This window comes from Portunus trituberculatus, chromosome 4, assembly GCF_017591435.1.
Source record: "Portunus trituberculatus isolate SZX2019 chromosome 4, ASM1759143v1, whole genome shotgun sequence".
Taxonomy (NCBI): Eukaryota; Metazoa; Arthropoda; class Malacostraca; order Decapoda; family Portunidae; genus Portunus; species Portunus trituberculatus.
The window spans coordinates 3,604,155-3,627,570 of NC_059258.1; the positions used below are offsets into that span (position 1 = coordinate 3,604,155).

Consider the following 23,416-nt stretch of genomic DNA (forward strand, 5'->3'; position numbering starts at 1 on the left):
ATTTCTTCCAGTTGTCCCTCTCCTTCCTTTCTTTCACCATTCCTTTCCTCCCTTTCCTCCTCCATTGTTTAACGAGCATTCATTTTTTACTAGTACTCTCTCTCTCTCTCTCTCTCTCTCTCTCTCTCTCTCTCTACTATTTTTTTTTTTACTAGATACATTGACAGTTGCGATGATGATGGCTTATAATTTAGTTTGGCATGTTTATATTTTATCGTATTTCATTCTGCATTAGTGTAGGATTATGTTATTGGAAGTGGAACAAGTGCAGGATGCATTGTGGGGGTTGTGTCCTGCGCCTTGGCCAGTGCGCACAGTGTAGGACGACGCGGCAGCAGACGGGAGTTTGTCAGTTTGAAACTTTTGTGTAAGATGAGGAGTGAAGGTGTTGGGAGGGTAGCTGTGTGTTGCTGGTGCTTTATTTAATATGGATTTACGCTGATCAGGATGGTGATACGGGCCGTGGCTGCCTGTGTGTGGTGGTGAAGCTTAGCGCCTATTTGAGAGGTTCAGAAGCTGCTGCTCAGGACGGCCAATAACACTGCAATATTGGTAAGTGACTCACCCACCAAACATTTGTCTAGACAGGGACGAATTAGGTGTCTGTGTGTAGAGATGGAGCCCGTCGACACCACCATTCTGCCTCACTTAAGCCCTCATTGCACTAAAACCTGCCAATAACAGTTGTATCTGAATCTGGTAACCAAGCATAGTCATATGGCTTCATTTAGTGACACCAGTGGCGGGAAAACAATGCAAAGTGTGCCAAATATTAGCTAAACACAGCCGTGCGGCGGCAGCTGAGCCGGCCCAGGCCACTTGATGACGTCACACCCCTGGGCGGGAGGCCCGGCTGGTGACCCGGGCCGAACTTACGTACTTACGTAACGGAACTCATTTCAAAATCGACTTGTAGAAAAAACAAAGCCAGACCCGAATGCTTGATATTTTATGACTTGGTAAGCACTAAAACTAATATCCGCAATATTAAAATCTCTCCAGCTTAAGTAGTATTAAAGAACTCTGTAAATTAAGTATGTCAAAAATTATAAAAACCTTTTCACTTATAAAACTGCTAACACGTACATTCACTTCGACTTTATGCGTATATAGAAAAATATTAGACGATATAAGGTTTCTTCCCAGACGTCCAACACTTACCTAGGACCAGAACTGAACGCATGAAAAATATTGTTGTAAGAAAAAAGCGTTAAAATCCAAACTCATTAAAACCTCTTGTAAATTCTAACCATTTTCACGTTGAGAGTATGCTAACACAATATACAGAGTCTGAGCTATCTTTTGAGGCATTCTACAACGAGCTAGACCATCAAATAGAAACGTAAACAAATAAAAGAGAAATTATAAAACTTACGTTAAGCAGGACCAAATACCATTTTAAACCCCACAAATTTGACTCATTGGGTCAGCGACACACCTAAAAGAACATAAGTAATTATCTGACACCATAAAGATCCAGTTAAAGCTTGAAATAAAAAACTTCAAAATGCGAGAATGTAAATTTTGACGGTTGAACGGGCCCATACCTACCCCATAAACCACCACTAAACGCCACATATTTACCGAACAATGGCCTGAAAAACACTTCAAAAGCAACGGAATATATGTAGAAACCCAAAAAACATAATACAAATACCGAGTAATGGAGTTAGGGAAATATGGGAAAAAGTATTTGAATCGGCGGGGTAGCGGGGGTGAGGAGGGGAATCGGAGGCCCGGGCGGGGAGTGAAGGTAACCGCCATCTTGTCTCAGCTACTGTTTTATCACCTCAAAACGAGACAATGGCGGATATAAGTGAATGCAGTGAAGTGTTTTTATTCCAAAAGATCAGAATGGGTCAACTTTTCAGTGGTAGTGATTCAGTAACGGTGTGAAAAGTGTTTATATATGAGTGACGTCATCAAAGGAACGCCCTCCTGCCCTCCAGTGTGTCTCCTCGGCAGTATTTATCCTCCTTAGCATCATTCCCAGGTGATGTGGGCAGAGATGAGCGGCAGTTGGTGGACAAATGTGTGTGTGTGTGTGTGTGAAGGAGCAGGCCCTATAGCCATTGTTTGCTTCTATTATTTCTGTTGTTGTTGTTGATCTTATTGTTGTTTTTATTGCATTATTTGTAGTGTAGATAGGAGGAAGAGTAAAGAAAATATGAGAAATGAAGGAGGAGGAGGAAACGGGAGCAGCAACACTATGGTGAAAGACAATGAATGTTTAGTTGAGTTTCCCGTTTCACCACTTGAATTTCTATGTAATATTTGCTAAGCATTCGGCCAAAACAATATTTAGCATTGTCCCCCCTTCAATTCCTGGACAAACACCAATTAACAGCATTATAAGTAATGTATGTAGTATTCTAAAGCATTTACAAGATGTGTGCAACAGTGCAGGTGTGGTGTGTGGTGAATGTGGCGTGTGGGTAAGTGTGTTAATTTCGAAGTGTTCAAGTTTATCAAGGATATGGGTCTAGGCCTATTAATAGCATGCACAACTTTGAAGAGTAATAACGTAAAGCTGACAACTGTGAGGTCCCAAAAGTATTGCCTCCCTTAACTAAACTCTGTGGCCTTTGAGAACACTCGTGATGGTCGAAGTTATATTGTTTTCTAATGACTTTTCTATAATTTGTCAATTTAACCCCTGAAGCGTATTTTTACTTACTTTTAGATACGATTAGACAATTTTACTTACATTAGGAAGAATCTTTGGAGGTCAGTTTTGTGTATACGGGCCCCAGAAGATTAATGCACAGATTTAATCCCCACATGAGTTTCTGAAGCTGCATAAAATCATTAGATAGGAAGGAGGATGAATGTGGAAACGCGTCATGGTGCTCTAGTTAACTCTTTCAGTACACTGGGACTTATTATTTTTACTTAGTTTTAGGTACGATTAGACGATTTTATTTGCATAAGGAAAGATCTATGGGGGACAGAAGATTAATACACAATCTTTACTAATATAATCCCCACAAGAGTTTCTGAAGCTGCATAAAATCACCAAATAACAAGCAGAATATATATAAAAACGTGTCATGGTACTGGAAGGGATTAACAATTAACATTTCTACGTGATAATCATAAACACAATTGAAAATGACAGTGATAGCGCCTTTTATTGCATTTTATAATCAAAGCAGCAATAAACGTATCAACCAATCTGTGTAGCCTTAGAGAGAGAGAGAGAGAGAGAGAGAGGGCGTGACTTAATAGAGGTTTAGGTCAAGCTCAAGCTCAAGGTAACACATCAGCTGATCGCCAAAAAAACACTGGAGAGATGAAGGCTTGTTTTCCATCTGTTATGCTGTGATTAGCGGCGTCGCCCTTGGCATAACGCAGGGTAAGACACCATAACTACTACTACTACTGTGTGTGTGTGTGTGTGTGTGTGTGTGTGTGTGTGTGTGTGTGTGTGTGTGTGTGTGTTTACCTAGTTGTTATTTTACAGGGCCTGGGCTTTACGCTCGTGTGTGTGGTGAAGTTTGTGTGTGTGTGTGTGTGTGTGTATGGTGAAGTTTGTGTGTGTGTGGTGAAGTTTGTGTGTGTATGGTGAAATTTGTGTGTGTATGGGTGTGTGTGTGTGTGTGTGTGTGTGTGTGTGTCTGTGTATGTATGATGAAGTGTGTTTGTGTATGTATGGAGAAGTGTGTATGTCTGTGTATGTATGGTGAAATGTGTGTGTGTGTGTGTGTGTGTGTGTGTTAACTCTAATGGCTCTAATGGGTAAGATTAGTCCCACAACACACAGCAACAATGACACACACTCTCGCTGCTAAATAAACAATAAGCTGAACTGTATCTCACTGCTGTGCTTAGATTTGAAAGTAATAAATGAAGAAAAAAGATGAAAAAGAAATAAATAAGTAAAATAATGACACACAATGTTAATAAAGTGATGTATTTTTAAACATGGTATAAAAAAAAAAAACCTTATCCCTATTTATTTATTTTCTTTAATTAAGCGTTATTGTATTTAAATATGGAAGTTTAGTAAAGATAAGAGAAAGAAAATAGAAGGAAAAGAATTGGTTAGTGCTAATAATTTAATGTATATTCAAAATTCTGCTTTTATTTATATATTTTTCTTTATCAAACTTTATAGTGAAATATAGACTTAGTAAAGGAAGAGAAAGAAAATAAGAAAAAGAAAGAAGAAAATTAGTTGGTTAGTGTTGATAAAGTGATGTATTCTAAACTCTCAACTCAATTTATTTACTTTATTTTTTTCTCAAACCTTATAATGAAAAAAAAAAAAAAAAGAATTGGATAGTGCTAATAAAGTATCAGTATATTGTAAACTCTACTTATATATATCAATTTCTTCTTTATCAAAACTTTATAGTGAAACAAACTTAATAAATATAAAAGAGAAAAAAAAAAGATAAGAAAAAGAATTCATTAGTAATAAAAAGAGTGCTATTTTTAATCTGTATCTTTATTTACTTTTTTCTTAATCATTCCTTATCATAGTGAAATATAGACTATGTGAAGATAAAAGAAAGAAAAGAAAAAGAATGTTAGTGCTAAGAATGTCCGCTATTCTAAACTATTTATTTACTTTTTAATCAAACTTTATCATAGTAAAAAAAAAAAAAAAGATAGAAAAGAGAAAAGGACATGTGAGTGTGTCAGTGTGTTGATATGTTGGTGTGTGCAGGTGGCGATGGCGGTGGTGGCCTGGCTGGTGTTGTCGGCTGTCCTGCTGGTCGGCTCCCTCGGCCTGCAGACCTGCCTGTCCGTCCTACTGTCTGTCATTCTTTTTGGCTGTGGGTGAGTGCATTCCAAGTGTCTTGTGCATTCTTAACCTCTATACTGCATTCCTAGCCTCTATAATGCATTCCTAACCTCTATATTGCATTCCTAACCTTTATACTGTATTCCTAACCTCTACAGTGCATTCCTAACCTCTATACTGCATTCCTAACCTTTATAGTTATTCTGATTTCATAATGCATTCCAAACCTCTATGCTGCATTCCTAACCTCTATACTGCATTCCTAACCTCTACAGTGCATTCTTAACCTCTCTAGTGTATTCTGACTGTTCATAACTGCATTCCTAACCTCTATAGTGTATTCTGACACTCTATAGTGCATTCCTAACGTCTATACTGTTGACTTTCAGTAACTCAGACTAACAGGGGAAAGGTTGGTCCGGCAAATATGAATGTCTGACTTATACCAATCCCCCCACACACACACACACACACACACACAAAAAAAAAAAAATAAATAAATAAAAAAAAAAAAATAAATAAATAAATAAAAATCAATCTCACTTGGTGCGGGAATTACTTATTTAATTATGGTGGGATTTGAAATTTTAGGATTACAATTGTCTCTCCAAAACCTTCACACTTTAAATTACCAGATGGTGTAGTTTACTTTTTGATAATTAAATACCCTTCCCACCAGGAAGCCGTTTTTAAATGTGTTGTGTGGTTGCATGACAGCCTGACTCGCGTCCTACACAGTACGTGGCCAGGTGTCACAAATAACGTCCTTACAGGCATAAATTGACGAGGATTAGAATCAGAAACTTAAGAAGAGAAGACAACAAGAAACAAACAAACAAACAAACATATCATTGGCAGAACACTGATATCTATCTTATTAAAAGCAAAAACACTCTTATGAACAAACTTCCTCATCTCTGGTCTTTGAAGAATAGTGGCCACATAACATATATTTTCAAAGACTCTTGTTTCAGTCACACGGGTTTCTAAATGTGTTTTGATTTTTCTGTTGACGGATGAATATGATATCTACTTTATCAATAGCAGAAGAACTCTTACAAAAAAGGTTTTTCATCTTTGTTTTGTACCATATTGTGTATTTTCATGTTACATACAGAATGGTAATAATTCTCTCTCTCTCTCTCTCTCTCTCTCTCTCTCTCTCTCTCTCTCTCTCTCTCTCTCTCTCTCTCTCTCTCTCTCTCTCTCTCTCTCCCCCTCCCCTCTTGGTCAGGTGGCTGGTGGCACTGCGGTGGTGTTCCCTGGAGGAGAGTGAGCAGATGTGGCTAAACATTCACCGCGCCCATTTGCCGCTGCCGAGGGACCACCACGACAAGGTGACCCCAGGAGACTGTTGAGAAATTGCTAGTCCAGAAATATTTGGGATTTATTTAGCTTTATTTCTCTTCATCTTTATATTTATCAGTTTGTTTACCATTATTTCTCTTTATTTGTGTTGATTATTATTATTCTTTCCAAGGTGAGCTTAGGAATGTGTTCGTTAATTTGTTTATTTTGCTTTATTTCTCTTTATCTTTGTATATTCATCTATTCCTTTATCTTCATTTCTGTGTTTCTCTTTATCTGTTTCTGTGTTTATCTTATTTTTTTCAATTTTTTCTTTTATTTGTTTTCTTGTTCGTAAATTGCTAAGTCAAGGATTATTTGTTTTATTTTGCTTTATTTCTCTTTATCTCTGTGTATTTATCTGTTTATTTTATCTATTTCTCTTTGTGTATCTTTCTCTTTATTTGTGTTTGTTAATTGTCATTCTCTCTCTCTCTCTCTCTCTCTCTCTCTCTCTCTCTCTCTCTCTCTCTCTCTCTCTCTCTCTCTCTCTCTCTCTGTGTGTGTGTTTTTCTTGATGTGTTTCTCTTTTCTATCTTCGTTTTCTTTATCTACTTCTTATTTTGTGTTTTCCTTTATTTATATTTCTCTTTATTTGTGTTTCTCATTATTTGCATTTATTAATCATTTTTTCTTCCTTTTTCTCTCTCTCTCTCTCTGTTTTTCTTTTTTTTATTTTTTATCTTTGTTTTCTGTCTCTTATTTTTTCTTTTATGTATTTGTCTTTATATTTATCTTTATTTCTCTGTGTTTTGTGTCTGTGTTTCTCATTTCCTTCCTGTCTTCACCAAATAGATCTTTTTTTTCTTTCTTTCTTGTTTTTTTGCTGTGAATGTTGATCTGTTTTTCTTTTTACCTTTGTTTTCTTTATCTGTTTCTTATTTTGTTTTCTTTTATGTGTTTCTCTTTATCTGTGTTTATTTATCAGAGAATCGGAGAAAAGTTAGTATGTGTGTGTGTGACCTGACTTGACTTCTTACCTCACCTTACCTTACCTCACCTAACCTAACCTAACCTGAACAGTGTGTGGGAGAATTAATTATATTTTTTCCAGATATTAAGAGGTCACTGGTTGTACTACTGTGTGTGTGAGAATTGGATTATTGTCAGGAATTAGGTTTCTGCCGTGTATCATAGCTAGGTGTTACGATTCATGTGTTACTACTAACCTCTCCTCTCTTCTTGTATCTTACTTAGTTATTAATCCCTTCAGTACCATGATGTGTCTCCATATTAATTCTGGCTACTATTTGGTGATTTTATACAGCTTCAGAAACTTATGTGGGTGTTTAAATAGTGATAACTGTGGCCACTAACCTTCTGACCTCCATAGACCCTTTGTAATGTTAATAAAATGGTCTAACGGTACACAAATCTCAAGGTAAAAATTCATCACAGTATTGAAGGGGTTAATTAAGAGTCATTTATATTACTAACCTTCTCACTCTTCCTGTATCTTACCTAGATATTAATTAAGAGTCTTATTACTAATCTTTCCTATTCTTTCTTCCCCTCTGCCTCATGTTCTCTCCCTTCCCTTCCCTCCTCTACCCTCTCCCATCTGGTTCCCTTAACTCTCCCTTCCCTCCTCTACCCTCTCCCATCTGGTTCCCTTAACTCTCCCTTCCCTCCTCTACCCTCTCCCATCTGGTTCCCTTAACTCTCCCTTCCCTTCCCTCTATCCTCTCCCAACTGGTCCCCTTCCCTCTCCCTTCCCTCCTCTACCCTCTCCCAACTGGTCCCCTTCCCTCTCCCTTCCCTCCTCTACCCTCTCCCATCTTGTCCCCATCCCTCTTCCTTCCCTCCTCTACCCTCTCCCATCTGGTCCCCTCAACTCTCCCTTCCGTGCAGGTGTTTGGCAGCATCCAGTTGAACAGCAGCGTGGAGAAGCAGGACCGCCGGGTGACTGGGTCCAGCCTGATTGACGAGCAGTTACAGAGTGTGGTGACGTTGGTGGTGAGGGACTTTGTGCTCAACTGGTACACGGAGCTCTCGGGACACCAGGCCTTCCTCGGACAGCTCCACCGCTCCCTCCAGCACTCCCTCGTGGTGCTGGCCAATAGGTGAGCGGGTGGTGGTGGTGGTGGTGGTGGTGGTGTGTGTGTGTGTTTTTTTTTCCTATTTTTTTCTATTTTTCATGGCTGTTTTTTTTTTTTTTTTTTTTTTTAATTTCTGGATTTTTGTTTGTTTGTTGTTGTTTAAGGTGGTGGTGGTGGTCTTGATGGTAGTTTTAGTAGTAGTAATAGTAGTAGTAGTAGTAGTAGTAGTACACAGATGTAAGAGTATGAACTAGGTTATTGATATTGTTGTTATGGTTGTTCTGGTGGCAATGTTAATAGTAGACTAGTAGTAATAGCAGCAACACTTTCATCTCTTTCAGTAGTAATAGTAACACCCCTTTATCCAAAATTGTAAAGCTAACACCCTATTTTACTCCCCAATAATAATAACACCCCATTTTGGCATTTTCTTCCCCTTAATAGTAACATCCTAATAGCAACACATTTTGTCATTTTCCTCCCCCCTTAATAGTAACACCCTAACAATAACACCCCATTTTGGCATTTTCCTCCCCTACAGGTGCAAGAGCATGGACTGGGTGGGTTACCTGACGACACGCCTGGTGGACGACATCGCCTCACACCTGCGGCTGTTCCGGGAGGCTCGGTCGGCCATGGCGCGGGGCAAGGCGGGGCAGGAGCTGATTGACCAGTTCTTTGAGCGCGAGGCAGAGAAGGAGAAGGATATTTGCCGCGATGAAGTGTGTCTCAAGCCCGATGCTGAGAAAGGTTGGTCTGATTGTCGCTGTGGCAGGTGTTTGTTTGTTTCTAGAAATTTTTGAGTTTGTCTTTGTGTTTCTGGAGCAGTTTTAAGATTGTGTTACCAAGCTGGAGTTTTAAGTGTCATTGACCATACTTGCTGGATTTCCAAACCTAACCTAACCTAACTTAACCTAACCTTACCAAACCCAACCTAACCTAAAGTAATCCAACCCAACCCATCCCAACTCAACCCTTCCCTTCCCTTCCCTTCCCTTCCCTTCCTTCCTTCTCTTCTCTTCTCTTCTCTTCTCTCTTCTCTTCTCTTCTCTTCTCTTCTCTTCTCTTCTCTTCTCTTCTCTTCTCTTCTCTTCTCTTCCCTTCCCACCACACCATACCATACCATACCACACCACACCACACCATACCTTGCTTTACCCTACCCTACCCTATCCTATCTTACCCTTCCCTACCCTACCCCACCCCCTACCCTACCCTGAGCCCTCCAGAATACTTGAATGACCTAACCTAACCAAACTAACCTAACCTAACCTGACCCCCTCCCCCTCCCAGACTACCTGAGTGACCTGGCTGAGATCGTGCTGTACTACATTCTGCCGCCTGAGGACTTCTCCAACGCTCCGCTCCGTGCCGCTGTGCTGGAGATCCTGGTGTCCTCCGTCATCCTGCCCGTCGTCACCCTCATCTCTGATCCCGACTACATCAACACACTCATCATCTGGGCCGTTAGTCAATCTTTCCTCTTGTTGTTGTTGTTGTTGTTGTTGTTTATTTTTGTTTTGAGTTTTTATTTATTTATTTATTTATTTTTTTTTTTAGTTTTTTTACTTCCTTTTGTTTTTTTTTTGTGCGTTTTTTTTTTTAGTGTTTTTATTTATTTTTTGGAGTTTGTTTTTCTTTTGTTTTGTGTATTTTTTATTTTTTATTATTTTCTATCTATTTTTGTGTGAATTTTTTCCTATTTTTTGTTTTTCTTTATTTTTTCTTTTCTTTTTTTAGTTTTTTTTCCTTTTTATTATTTTTATTTGTTTATTAACTTTTGTTCTCTTCATTTATTATTTTTGTTTTAATTTTACAAGTTTTCCTTTATTTATTTATATAGTCAGTTATTTATTTGTTTCCTTTTGTTTATTCATTCGGTATAGTGAATTTTTCCTTTTTTATATATTATTTATTTTCTCTCTGTCTTGCCAGTGTACAGGCATCCCAGTGACCAGCGAGCTCTTTGTGACGGTGATAAAGGGAACAAGCAACGTGGGTGAGCTGGAGGCCGTGCGCAGTCTGGTGGTGAAGGAGACAGCCAGCCTGGTATGTATCTATCAACTTCCATCCTGTCTTACTGTCTGTCTATCTATTGACATTCATTCTGTCTGTCTGTCTGTCTGTCTATCAATATTCATTCTGTCAATCCTTGTACTAACCTGACCTTTTCCTATTCCCCCCCATTGCAGCGGTCAAGGGACTCCGGCAACAGGGATGAAGGGTCGGAGGTGAAGCAGCAGCTGGGTAGTCTGGAGTTCATTAAGAGGGTCATTGACAACAGGATCAACCGCATCGACAAGGGATCAGAGACAGACTCCATGGGTTAGTGTCTGTGTGTCTGTGTGTCTTGAGTGTCGAGTGTGTGTATCATTGTGTAGTTTGTATTCCAGTTCTTATTCCAGCCATATTTCTGTTCCAAGCACTCATTCCAGCTTTTCCTCTTAATTCCTGCCACTCATTCCAGCCACATTACCATTCCAGGCCTCTCGGTGAACCTGGATTACCGCAAACTGGCGCGTGGCAAACTGTTCCAGCTTCCCCTTGAGGCCATCTTGAAGAACAGCCTCACCCTTGACCATTTCCTCAAGTACATGGCCTCCATCAACACCCAGCACTACCTCAACCTCTACCTCAACATCGAGTGTGAGTGTGTGTGTGTGTGTGTGTGTGTGTGTGGTGGTGCTGGTGGTGACATCTTATTACTACTTTTGGGAATAGTTTGAGTGTATCCAAACAAGAAACATGTTAAATGGGAGAAGGTGGTGGTTTTGGTGTGTGGTGGTATGTGGTGTGTAGTAGTGGTGTGTGTGTGTGTGTGTGTGTGTGTGTGTGTGTGTGTGTGGTGGTGTACTGGTGGTGTACACCTCTTGAATCACCTCCCCAGGCTGGCGCACCACAGTGAACGAGCGTCTGTGTGCCCTGGAGCTGGAGAGGCTGCAGCACCTGGAGGAATCAGGGGTGCAAGGGTCAGGGGTCACCATGATGGACATTTGCCACGACCACTTCTCCGCCAATGACCTCTCGTCCCACAAGGAGGAGGCTGAAATTATCTATGAGCAGTACTTGTCCGAGAAGGTGTGTTGGGGTGTTGGGGAGTGTATGGGGTGTTGTAGGGAGTGTTTGGGGTGTGTTTGTGTTGGGGGATTGTTTTAAGGGTGTGTTGGGGTGTTTTGATGTATGTTGCGGGGTTGTTTGGGGTGTTTGGATGTGTTTGGGAGTGTTTGGAGTGTTTTGGTGTGTTTTGGGACATATGTGAAGTGTTTGTTTGAGTGTGGGGTATTGGGGGTGTGTTTGGGGTGTTAGAGTGTGTTTAGGGGGGTTTAAGGTGTATTTTGGGTGGTGTTGGGGTATTTGGGGGTGTTTTGGGGTGTTTGGGGTGGTATTGGTATGTTTGGGAGATGATTATGTGTGTGTGTGTGTTTGGGGTGTATGGATGTGGTTGTAGGGGTGTTGGAATGTGTGTAGGAAGTATGGAGGGAAGGAAAGGGAGAAAGGAGGGTGTTTGTGTGTGTTGCAAAAAAAATTGAAGTTATTGAGAGAGAGAGAGAGAGAGAGAGAGAGTTAGTACAAACAAACTAATACTTAACACAATTTACCTCTTACATTTGACAATATTAAACTTAAACCTATTATTTCCATTGATATTGTGAGAAAATACTAGAAAATTAACTCTCTCTCTCTCTCTCTCTCTCTCTCTCTCTCTCTCTCTCTCTCTCTCTCTCTCTCTCCCACACCCCAGGCCAGTCCCCGAGTGGCCATGGACGACAGCATAGTGAAGCGTTTAATTCTTCGCATGCGCTCTGAGAAAGTGAGCGAGACCTGGTTTGATGAGGTGCAGTCTGCTCTCTTCCTCACCCTGCAGGAGGCCGACTTGTTCCTCCCGGCCTTCAGGAGTGTGTGTGTGTGTGTGTGTGTGTGTGTGTGTGTGTGTGTGTGTGTTTCTATCACTTTATTTATTTATATTTTTAGTGTGTTGTGTTGTTCCTTTTTTTTTTTATTGTTGTTGTTTCCTATTTATTGTGTGTGTGTGTGTGTGTTTGTTTTCTGTTCTCTGTTCCTTTTTTGTGTTTAGTTTTTTATCATTTGTTTTTATTCTCTCTTTATTCTATTTTGATGTATGTCTTGTTATTTCTCTTCTCTGTATTTTGTTTTCTTATTCTCCTCTTTCTCTTCTCTTTAGTTCTTTTTATCTCATATCTTTTTGTTCTCTCTACTTCTCTTCCTTCTTTCTTCTATCTCTCTCTCACTCCCTTTTCTCTTTCCCAATTCCTCTATCTATCCCTTTTCTTTCTTTCTCTTTTTCTTCAATTTCTCTTTTCTTCCCTCTATTTCTCCCCTCATCTTGTCTCACCCCTCACCCCCTCGTCTCACCTGTCACCCCCCTCTCATCTCACTGTTCTTCCCTCTCATCTCACTTTTCTTTCCACCTTGTCTCACATTTTTTCTCTCTCACTTTTCTTCTGCCTCATCTCACTTTTCTTCTCTCTTGTCTCACTTTTTTCCCTCTCGTCTCACCTTTCTTCCCTCTCGTCTCACCTTTCTTCCCTCTCGTCTCACCTTTCTTCCCTCTCGTCTCACCTTTCTTCCCTCTTGTCTCGTTTTCCTCCCCCTTTTCTTACCCCTTACCCTCTTGTCTCACCCCTCACCCTCTTGTCTCACCCTTCACCCCTCATCTCACTTTTCCTCTCCCTCATCTCACTTTTCCTCCCCCTTAGCTCACTTTTCCTCCCCGTCATATCACTTTTCCTCCTCCTCATCTCCCTTTTCCTCCCCCTCGTCTCCCTCCTCACCCCCTCGTCTCAACAGGTCCATGTGGTACATTAAGCTCTTGGCTGAACTTGACCTACTCAAAGACGTATCGAGATCGGATGAGGAAGATTCACAGTCACTGGATGATGTCAGCTTCAACTCTCTAGAACAGGTGTGTGTGTGTGTGTGTATGTCTCAGGGTTCAAGCGGGGTTCATAGTGACCTGTCTCCATATCTACATTTATCTAACTTCTTAAATTTGCACACACTTTCTGCTGTTACAATCTCCTCACTTAATCCATTCCAGATGTCTACTGTCCTATGTAGAAAACTGAACTTGATATTCCTATGACACTGATTTTTCATGATTTTCTTGGAGTGTCCTCTTGTTTGTGTGTCTCCCTGCTCCGTCTGTTACCAGGTCTTGTCTATCTATCTTCTCCATATGGTTTACTAACTTATACATCGTTATTAAGTCTCCTCTTTCCCGTCAATCCTTCAAAGTTGGCAGCTCCATCTCCTTCAGTCTTTCGTCATAGGGAAGATCTTTTATTTCAGTGTGTTTGTGTGTGTGTGTTCTTTCGTCATAGGGAAGATCTTTTATTTCAGTGTGTGTGTGTGTGTGTGTGTGTGTGTGTGTGTGTGTGTGTGTGTGTGTGTGTGTGTTTATTTATCTATAGTTTGTTTTTGTTTCTGTGTCTGTGTGTTTGTTGTGTGTGTTTCTCTCTCTCTCTCTCTCTCTCTCTCTCTCTCTCTCTCTCTCTCTCTCTCTCTCTCTCTCCATTACCTAAAAAAAAACATCAAGACCCCCATTTCTCCCCCTACCCTTAGGTCGAGGAAGGGGATGGCCTATGCCAGCCTACTGTGGCCCTGAGCAGCGGCAGCAGCGGCGGGGAGGCACCCAGGGCGGGGGACTCTCACTCCACCTCCTCCAGCCACTCTGCTCATTCTGACGAGAAGCACCTCCGCAGTGTGTCCAGAAGCTCCTCACGTGCACAGTCCCCCCAGCCTACCTCCCTCCACCCCTCCCCTTGCCACACCCGCTCCCCCAGTCTCACCAAAGCTGCCACCCTCACTGCCAGGATTATCGATACTGGTGATTAATTAAATGGCTTAATAAATGTGATGTGGTAATAAAATGTACATATATGCTAAAAAGTCCATATACCCCATATATGCTACAAAATTTACCCATACACACCCATACATGCCATAAAACACCCATACATACCCATTCATGCCACAAAAACACCCATATACACCCATGCATGCCACAAAAACACCCATACACACCCATAAATGCCACAAGAACACTCATACACACCCATACATGCACAAAAACACCCATACACACCCATTCATGTCACAAAAACACCCATACACACATGACCTAAACACCTCAAACTAACACACACACACATACACCCAAACACACACACCCTAACTCACACACCCATCGTTTACAGAGATAGTGCGTGAGGGAACCAAGTCACACGCCATCTACATCGTGAGTGTGATGCGTCGAGATCTGTCTGGCCAGGAGGAGCTGTGGCATGTCTTCAGGAGGTACTCGGAGTTTTACGACTTTCACCTCTCCCTCGTGGCTAAGGTCAGTGCTGGGGGGGTTAAGGGTTAGGGGAAGAAGGTTAAGTTAGGATAGGGTAGGTTAAGTTAGGCTGGGTTGGGTTAGGTAGTGTTAATTAGGTTAGTGTGGCAGTAATCAAAGCAGTCCTTAGTTTCCCACTTTATTATAACGGGGTAGGTCGCTCATCTTCAACAGGCTCGGAGTTTCTTGCAGTAGTCTGTTTAACTCTTCATAGCAGATGACCTGATCCCAGTTTTCTGTGAGGAGGCTGGCTCTTTTAATGAAAGCTGACACCACTCAAGCCAGCCACACACACACAGGGTAGTGTCCTACCAACTTGCCACAGTAAGAGAACACCTCTTGCCGTGTTAGATGAGCTGGGGCGTCACTTAGCTTGTTATCCCTCCCCCAAACAAGCTCGTCCTGCTCCTCCCACACTCTTAAGCCTAACACTCTAGCTCTGTCAGCCAAGTGTTTGGGTGGTTTGCTTGTCAGCCCAAAGTTGCCGACGATATTTTCGTTTCCGAAAATATCGTCGATATAAGCTGATGTTCCTTTCCTCACAGTTGAATCTTGAGTGAGGACACAGTTCAAGATGGCCTTCATCACAAGTGGGGCAATGTTTAAACTGAACCCCATTCGCGTCAGGCAATACCTTTGACTCTTGAATTTGAGCGTCTGGTATGGCCATAGAGAGTCGTCAATTTTGATCTGCAGGGAGGCTTTAGCCAAGTCTATCACAGACACGTTCTCACCTTGCTGGCGCCACTCCCGCAGTTTGTCAGTGCACACATCCGCGTCGGCTGTGTAGGCGCATATGTGGGTGTTAAGATCTCTAAAATCCATCACTGGCCTCACTTTTTTCTTATTCAGGTGGATGACTGCCATGAGAGGGATCAGTCCTTAGCAGGCCCATATTTAGCTTTGTCATACGGAAGAAGCCAGCCATCATTGATCCACCTCTCCAGCTGTTCTTCGTATGGGCCCTGCACTCCATCAGGCACAGTATAAGTCTCCACTTGGTTGTACAGAATGTCTGGCTGCCTGCCTTCTGCCCACTTCCAGGCCGCTGTCCATGACTTCATGCTGGGATCGAAAGTAGCACTAAAGTCCCTCTCATTAATCCCCACCACTGTATCTGTAGCAGCACTGTTTTTAAGTGATTCCATCCATTCTGGGATGTTGTTTTTACTGATGTTGGCAGAGGGCCCACTGTTAGATTGAATTGGATTTCCTCACACTTCCTCTCTCTCTCTCTCTCTCTCTCTCTCTCTCTCTCTCTCTCTCTCTCTCTCTCTCTCTCTCTCTCTCTCTCTCTCTCTCTCTCTCTCTTGTTCTTTTTGTTTTTCTTGTTCTTCCTTTTCCTCTTCCTCTAATACCACCACCACCACCACCACTAACACTCCCTTCACCCCATCCCTCTTCCTCCTCTTCTCCATCTTCCTCCTCTTCCTTCTCCTCTAACACCACCATCACCACCACCCACAGTTCCCAGAGTTATCATCGGTGGCGTTCCCAAGCAAGAGGATGCTAAACAACTTGGCCGCTTGGTTCCTGGAGAAGAGGAAGTCGGAGCTGGACGAATGGCTGCAGTGTGTCCTGGCGCCCTCCACTCTCCAGGCTCACTCGGGGCTCCTTGACGCTGTGCAGAAGTTCCTAGACCAGACCTCCTATCTCTCCTCACAGCCACAGAATCTAGCAAAGAAGGTCAGATGGTGTTTTGGTGTGTTTTGTGGTGTTTGGGTGTGGTTTTGTGGTGTTTTGGTGTGGGTTTGTGGTGTTTTGGTGTGGTTTGTTGTGTTTTGGTATGGTTTGTGGTGTTTTGGTGTGGTTTGTGGTGTTTGGGTGTGGTTTTGTGGTGTTTTGGTGTGGTTTTGTGGTGTTTTGGTGTGTGTGTTTTGTGGTGTTTGGTGTGGTTTTGGTGTTTGTGGTTTGTGGTGTTTGGGTGTGTTTTGTGTGTTTTGTGTGTTTTGTGTGTTTTGTGTGTGTTCTGTGTCTGTGTGTTTGGTGTGTTTTTAGCAAAGAAATGGGTGTTTGTTTATTTTTTACTTATTTTTTTATGTAAGAGGGAAAAACTGTCTAAATGCAACAAAAAAAAAGTCTGCTTAGATTGTGTTGTTTTGTGGTGTTTTGTGGTGTTCTGTGGGTGTTTGGTAGGTTTGTGGTATTCAAATGTGGTTCTGTTTTGTTTTGGTGTTTGCATGTGTATTGCTTTTGTGTTTCAGTATTAAAACAACACAAAACACATCAAAACACACTAAAACAACAAAAAAACACGCCCCCAAAAACACACTTAACTGACCAAGAGGCACCCAAACACACACACACTAAGACACAGAGAAACAACACACACACACACACACACACACACACACACACACACACACACACACACACACACACACAAAAAAAAAAAAAAAAGCTGGTATTATTTGGGCCCCTGCCTGAAGATAGGGAGAAACAAAACACACACACAAAAAAAAACACAAGCACCAAAACACAAAAAACACTAAAACACATCAAAACACACACTAAAACACACAAAAATCAAAACACAACACAAACACACAAAACACATCATGCACTAAAAAACAAAACACATCAAAACACACCAAAACAACACAAAAACATCAAAATGCACTAAAGCAACACACAGACACATCAGAACACACTAATACACATCAAAGCACACTATTAACACACACCTAAGTTCCAAAAATACACCAAAACCTGTTACTAACACTCTCTCTCTCTCTCTCTCTCTCTCTCTCTCTCTCTCTCTCTCTCTCTCTCTCTCTCTCTCTCTCTCTCTCTCTCTCTCTCTCTCTCTCTCTCTCTCTCTCTTTCTCCTCCCTCTCCTATCCCTCTCTCCCTCTCTCTAACCTAACCTAACCTAACCAAACTCTCTCAGATGGAGGACAACCTGATGGTGCCGCTGAAGGCTGGGGTGCACAATGTGAGCCGGGCGGTGCGTTCCATGCCAGACACGGTGTTCAACACAGTGGATGGAATGGTGGATGGCCTGTATAGAAAATTCGTCAAGCCAACACACCCCAGACTCTCCGTCAACACCGATTACACTCACCGCGGATCCTTTGACTTGGAGGTGTGTTTGTGTGTGTTTTTAGTGTTTTGTTGTTACATGTGTGTGTGTGTTTTGATGTGTATTTTTGGTGTTTTTAGTTTGTCTCTTGTTTTCATTCTATCACCACCTACCTATACCACCACCACCTGTCACCACCTATCTTCACCACCTGTCTTCTTCCACTCTACCCACCACCACCTGTCTTATATTTTCATTCTATCTATCACCACCTGTTTGCACCATCTGTCACCACCTGTCTTATTTTCATTCTACCCACCACCACCACCACCTGTCACCACCTGCCTCCCCCACACTAGGGTGATGAGAACATCCCGCTGCGTATTCTGCTACAACTGATGGACGAGGTGTTTGACCTGCGCAGCAAAGACCAGTGGTTCCGCCGTCGCATCATGCTGTTCCTGCGCCAGATACTGAAGGCAATGTTCGGAGATATCGTGAACCGTCGCATCGTGGACTATGTGGCATTCATCACCGCTCCTGAACAAGTCGCTGATTACGTCAAGACATTTAAGTTAGTTGACGTTTTGATTGATCACACTTTTCTAGTCATTTCATTCTTTTCTTTTTTCTTACGTTTTTTTAAGTTTGATTATTTTTTCAGTGTTTGTGTATTTTTCTAATCATTTCCTTTTTTTCTTTTATTTTCTTTTGGTTGATGTTTTTTGCGGCCTTTTTTTTTCCTCATTATTTTCCTTCATCACTACCCCAGAGCAGGTCACCGATTACGTCAAGACTTAAGTTAATGGAGGTGTTTTTACATTGCCTGTTTGTGTATTTTTGTATTCTTTGTCTTTCAAGTCAGTCCCCCTGCCTCCCTGCCTCACCCCTTCCATACTGTCACCCCCTCACCCCTTCCAAACTATGCCTTCCTGACTGCTTTTCATCCCTGCCTACCTTCCCTCACACCTGCCTCCCTGCCATCACCCCTGTCTCTGCCTTCACCTCTACCTTCCTGCTCTCACCCCTGCCTCCCTGCCCTCACCTCTCACCCCTTCCCTACCATACACCACCCCTCACCCCTGGCCTCTATGCTGGCAGGGAGTCGCTGTGGCCCAATGGAATTCTTGTGACCCCTTCAGCGGAGCGAGACGAGGCCATCAAGATGCGGACCAGAGTGGCTGCGCGAACCTGTATGCTGGCCAGTATCTCAGGTGTGTGGACCGCTGTGTTATGCTGTTATGCTGTCCCTTCATCTAGCTGCTGTGTTGGGATATTGGAAGGATGCTGTGGCCTTGCTGTGGGTTGGGAGGGACAGGGGTGGACCAGTGTTTGCTGTGGTGTCCTTGGGTACTCTCCATTACTTCATCTTCCACTTGTCACCCCAATAATTAGTATTTTCTTCTCTTTCTCCTCTTTCTCCTTTGACTAATGCTGTTTTCTCTTCCTCCTCTTCTTCCCCCTTCAACGAATACTTTCTTGTGTTCCTTCTCTTCCTCCTTTAACTGACACTTTCTCCTCTTCCTCCTCCTCCTCTTCTTCATCTAATTAATACTTTCCTCCTCCTCTTCCTCTTCTAACTAATACCTCCTCCTATTGCTCCTCTTCCTCTTATAACTAATACCTCCTTATGTTCCTCCTCTTCCTCTTCCTCCTCTAACTAAAACTTCTTCTTCCTTTACCTCTTCTCTAACTACTATTTCCTCTTCCTCTAACAAATACTTCCTCCTCCTCCTCTTCCTCTTATAACTAATACCTCCTTATATCCCTCCTCCTCCTCCTCCTCTTTTAACTGACACTTCCTCCACCACCACCACCATCACCACCATCACTTCTTACCCCAGATGAGCTGAAGGCCATCCTGGGGAGCCAGACCACAGCGCGGGGGGTGCTGGGGGTGTACGACACAGTGCAGTGGCCAGCACTCAACAGACGGCTGGTGTATGTGCTGCTGGAGGGCATGGTGGAGTCCCTGCTGACCAACCAACGGCAGATCCCACCCCTGCTAAGGTGAGGCAGGGGTGGCAGTGGCAGAGAGGGTGGTAGGGGGCAAGGGGGCAGGGGGCTGTTCTTGTTAGGCAGGGGGTGAGAAATTAAGAGATGGGAAAGTAAGAAGAAAAGTTAGTGAAATAAAGAAAATAGAGAGGCATGGCAGGGTGTGGTAGGGGGCAGGGGTGTGGTAGAGGACTGGTAGGGGATGGTAGGGTTTGGTGTGGGGTGGTAGGGTCTAGTAGGGTGGTGGTAAGGGGCTGGTAGGGTGTGGTAGGGGACAGGGGGGCTGGTAGGGTGTAGGGAGAAAGGTTTGGGTAGATATGTGGTAAGAGAAAGGTGAGGTATGTTGTAGAGAGAGAGAGAGAGAGAGAGAGAGAGAAGCATGAAGGAAGGAAAGAAATAGAGAAAAATAGAGAAAAAGATTGTAAAGTTAGCTAAGGAAAAATAGTGAGAGATGGACTAACTTACTGAACTCTAACCTAACCTAACCTGACTTAACTTATCCTAACCTTACTAACTCTAACCTAACCTAACCTTAACTGTATTTTAACGTAACCTAACCTAACCTAACCTTACCTTACCTTACTAACTCTAACCTAACTTAACTCTAACCTAACCTTACCTTACTAACTCTAACCTAACCTAACCCTACTAACCCGATTTTAACTCAACCTAACCTAACCTAACCTTACCTGACTAACTCTAACCTGACCTAACTCTAACCTAACCTAACCTTACTAACCCTATTTTAACTCAACCTAACCTAACCTAACCAACTCTAACTTAACTCAGCCTAACCTAACATGACCTAAAATCTCTATAGAAGGTCACAGAAGAGAAACACAACCCTTCCATTACCTTATGACCCTACAGTGACCTATTATCACCTCAACTGTGACCTCTGACCTGTACTGGGACCTAATCTGACCTCTCTACTGTGACCTCTGACCTCTATTGTGACCTAATCTGACCTCTATTGTGACCTAATCTGACCTCTATTGTGACCTAATCTGACCTCTTCATTGTGACCTAATGTGACCTCTATAGTGACCTGACCTTTACTGTGACCTATTTTGACCTCTAGTGTGACCTCTTACCTCTCTACTTCGACCTATTCTGACCTATGCTTTCTTTTCTATTGACCTCTATTATGACCTATTCTGACATCTATTATCACCTCTGACCTCTCCTGACCTATTCCGGCTTCTTCTGTGACCTCTGACCTCTCTATTGTGACCTATTCTGAGATCTATTTTGACCTCTGACCTCTCCTGACCTATTCCAACCTCTATTGTGACCTCTGACCTTTATATTCTGACCTTTGACTTCTCTCCACACCAGGTCACTCCATGCAGGGTCAGCTCGCATCACTGCCAAGCACGTGCCACACCCCAGACGCACCCGCTCTGACAGATGATGAGGAGGAGGAAGAGGAGGAGGAGGAGGTGAGGTTGTTGTGGTGGTGGTGGTGGTGGTGGTGGGAATACAAAGGAAATCCAAATATTCCTGGCTCTTCTTTATTATGGAGTGAAGGAGGAGGAGGAGGAGGAGGAGGAGGAGGTGAAGGAAAGGAAGGGAAGAAGGAAGAGATTTTGGTAGTTTGGAGGAGGAGGAAGAGGATGGAGGAAAGAGGAAAGTTTGGAGAATTTTGGAGGAGGAGAAAGAGATAATGAACAAGAAAGAGGAAGAAGAGGAGGAGAAGATTTTGATAGTTTTAGAGGAAGAGGACAAGGAGGCGGAGGGGGAGGAAATGAAAGTGTTAAATAAAAAGGAGGAGGAGGAAGAGATAATGGAAGAGGAGGAGGAGAAAATTTTGATTGTTTTAGAGAAGGAGGAGGAGGAGGAGGAGGAGGAGGAGGAGGAGAAAGAGAATTAATAAGTGTATGAAGAGAAAAATAGAAAGAGGAAAAGGAGGTGGAAGAAAAAGAAAGTAGGAAGAGAAAAAGAAAAAAGTGTGTTGTTTCATTCCATTTGGTGGTTGTATTAGCACTAAAGTGTATGTATGTATGTATGTATGTATGTATGTATGTATGTATGCCCTTCATTGCCAAAGATTGAAAATATGATGAATGAGTGTGTGTGTGTGTGTGTGTGTGTGTGTGTGTGTGTGTGTGTGTGTGTGTGTGTGTGTACATATTTAATTCCACATATCACAGCAAAGGAATCATTTATTTATTTATTCTTTAAGTGAGTGTTGCTTGCAGATCTGAAGGTTGGGCTAAGTTAATCTATTAGCAGTGTTGTGAAGTGTTGCTGCTAATAATGATGATAATAGTAATAATAATAGTAATAGTGATAGTGCTAATAGAGGTGACAGTTGCTATAATGAAGTGAGGTTGACAGGAGCAAGAAGTGAGTGGATGTAAAGAGGTAAGAATGGAGTCATGGGTTGTTGACATTAATACCCTTGTCAGGATTAATTGTAAGGATGATTGCAGTGGAGAGAGAGAGAGACTGAGAGACTGTGTGTGTGTGTGTGTGTGAGAGATTGACCTTTTTGTATGAGAGAGGTTTTTGCAATATTTTCCTTGCTACACCTAAAGCCAGACTTCTAAACAGTAAGTAGTCACAGTTTGTGGTGATGGAAGCAACTCGCCATGTGTTATTATGTTCGTCATGTGAGAAGAAATAGTTTTATATTCCTACTTGTTTAATTTGAGTGTTTTTATTATAAGAGAAAATCCAGCCATGATCAAATAGAAAAATAAAAAATTAACTTTCCTTTGAGATTATTGATAAGTAAAGAATAAGTTTGTTTTGCTGCAGTCAGTGCTATACATATCGTGCGATCTTTGCGTGTGTATATTTATTTCAGGGCATTGTATAACTATATGTATTTCAATATATATAAATCAAATGAAAAAAAGTACTATATTTGCATAAATACTCTAGTTTTTTTTATTTGTATCCTATAGATGTGTCTGTAGGTGGCAGTAAGTACAGACAGGGTACAGTCCATCTACTCTGAAGCGACTAGTGACTCCTGTGTGTGTGTGTGTGTGTGTGTGTGATCTTGAGGGAAAACATTAGTCTGTCCTGCAATAAGTGCGTTGATCAGCAGAAAACGAGCATTATTCGCATCAAATCAATGACATTATCAATAAACTACAATATATTTTAAACCCAGAAGCCATTTTAGAGCAGACAGATTAGAGTAATAACTGTCTACTAGAATGAAATATAAAGAGCAAACTTCCATCCCAGGTGTGAATGTGTCAACGTGTCAAATTACCTTTCCATATAAGATTCAAATACCAAATCATAAATAAAGAAAATGAGTAAATGAATAAAAAGATACACAGACCTAATTAATATATCGTGACAGCCTCTCATCATTATCATAGGCCTATTCATCATTGTTTCTATTCATCTAAAAAAAAAAAAAAATCTCGTACTACAAATGGTTAATACGTTAAAAGAAAAGATGCACAAACTAGGATTGACAAATATTTCACAACAGCCTGTCATACTTATTTCCATTATGCCTAAAAATGATAAGTAAAATAAATAGAATAAAAAATATAAGCAAATACAAAATTAAAAAAAAAGTTAAAACATTCTAACGATAAATTATTTCACAACAGTCTCCCATATTTCTTTCCTTTGTCTCTTTACCATTACTTCCTCATTAAAAAAAGAATAAAACTAAGATAAGTAAAACAAAAATAAAATCAAACAAGATACACAGACGCGGTATGAAGATAAATATTTCACCTTTATTCTATTTATTTTTTTTTCATTGTCTCTACCATTACTTCATTAAAAAATAAAATTAATAAAATAAAAAGATACACAGACGCGGTAGGAAGATAAATATTTCACCTTTATTTTATTTTTTTATCATTTTGTCTCAACCATTACTTCTTCACAAAACAAAAATAAACACAAAAAAGTAAAACAAAAATAGA

General features: G+C 41.6%; 1 protein-coding gene and 1 long non-coding RNA gene across 3 annotated transcripts in view; one reads left to right on the forward strand and one right to left on the reverse strand.

Moving 5' to 3' along the window:
- The first annotated feature begins 373 nt into the window (after positions 1 to 373).
- Positions 374 to 21,043, forward strand: LOC123511564 (sorting nexin-13-like). Of its 2 annotated transcripts, none has more exons than XM_045267572.1 (20): positions 374 to 552; positions 4,673 to 4,785; positions 5,985 to 6,087; positions 7,949 to 8,160; positions 8,678 to 8,886; positions 9,430 to 9,602; positions 10,072 to 10,185; positions 10,329 to 10,461; positions 10,621 to 10,782; positions 11,024 to 11,214; positions 11,879 to 12,031; positions 12,944 to 13,060; positions 13,720 to 13,984; positions 14,355 to 14,497; positions 15,962 to 16,180; positions 17,385 to 17,579; positions 17,876 to 18,090; positions 18,618 to 18,730; positions 19,361 to 19,526; positions 20,850 to 21,043. In XM_045267572.1, exons 2-20 carry the CDS (start codon positions 4,679 to 4,681, stop codon positions 20,923 to 20,925), a joined length of 3,066 nt encoding a protein of 1,021 aa, XP_045123507.1. In that variant the 5' UTR covers positions 374 to 552; positions 4,673 to 4,678; the 3' UTR covers positions 20,926 to 21,043. The 2 variants fall into 2 exon arrangements, with proteins under 2 accessions (XP_045123507.1, XP_045123517.1); XM_045267582.1 differs by lacking the exon at positions 374 to 552 and adding an exon at positions 3,203 to 3,355 and having other exon boundaries at positions 11,879 to 12,033; positions 12,946 to 13,060.
- A 538-nt stretch (positions 21,044 to 21,581) lies between these two features.
- Positions 21,582 to 23,416, reverse strand: part of LOC123511662 — a 10,680-nt gene continuing 8,845 nt past the window's right edge. The window contains exon 2 of the long non-coding RNA XR_006676905.1: positions 21,582 to 21,962. This is a non-coding gene — a long non-coding RNA (uncharacterized LOC123511662). The remainder of the gene's footprint in view (positions 21,963 to 23,416) is intronic.

What these genes read in the sequence shown, in the direction of transcription:
- LOC123511564 (XM_045267572.1), top strand. Translation starts at nt 4,679, where the DNA reads ATGGCGGTGGTGGCCTGGCTGGTGTTGTCGGCTGTCCTGCTGGTCGGC. An exon ending in CCTCTACCTCAACATCGAGT is followed by an intron (nt 10,783 to 11,023) that starts GTGAGTGTGTGT and finishes TCACCTCCCCAG; the next exon opens with GCTGGCGCACCACAGTGAAC. An exon ending in TGCCAGGATTATCGATACTG is followed by an intron (nt 13,985 to 14,354) that starts GTGATTAATTAA and finishes CATCGTTTACAG; the next exon opens with AGATAGTGCGTGAGGGAACC.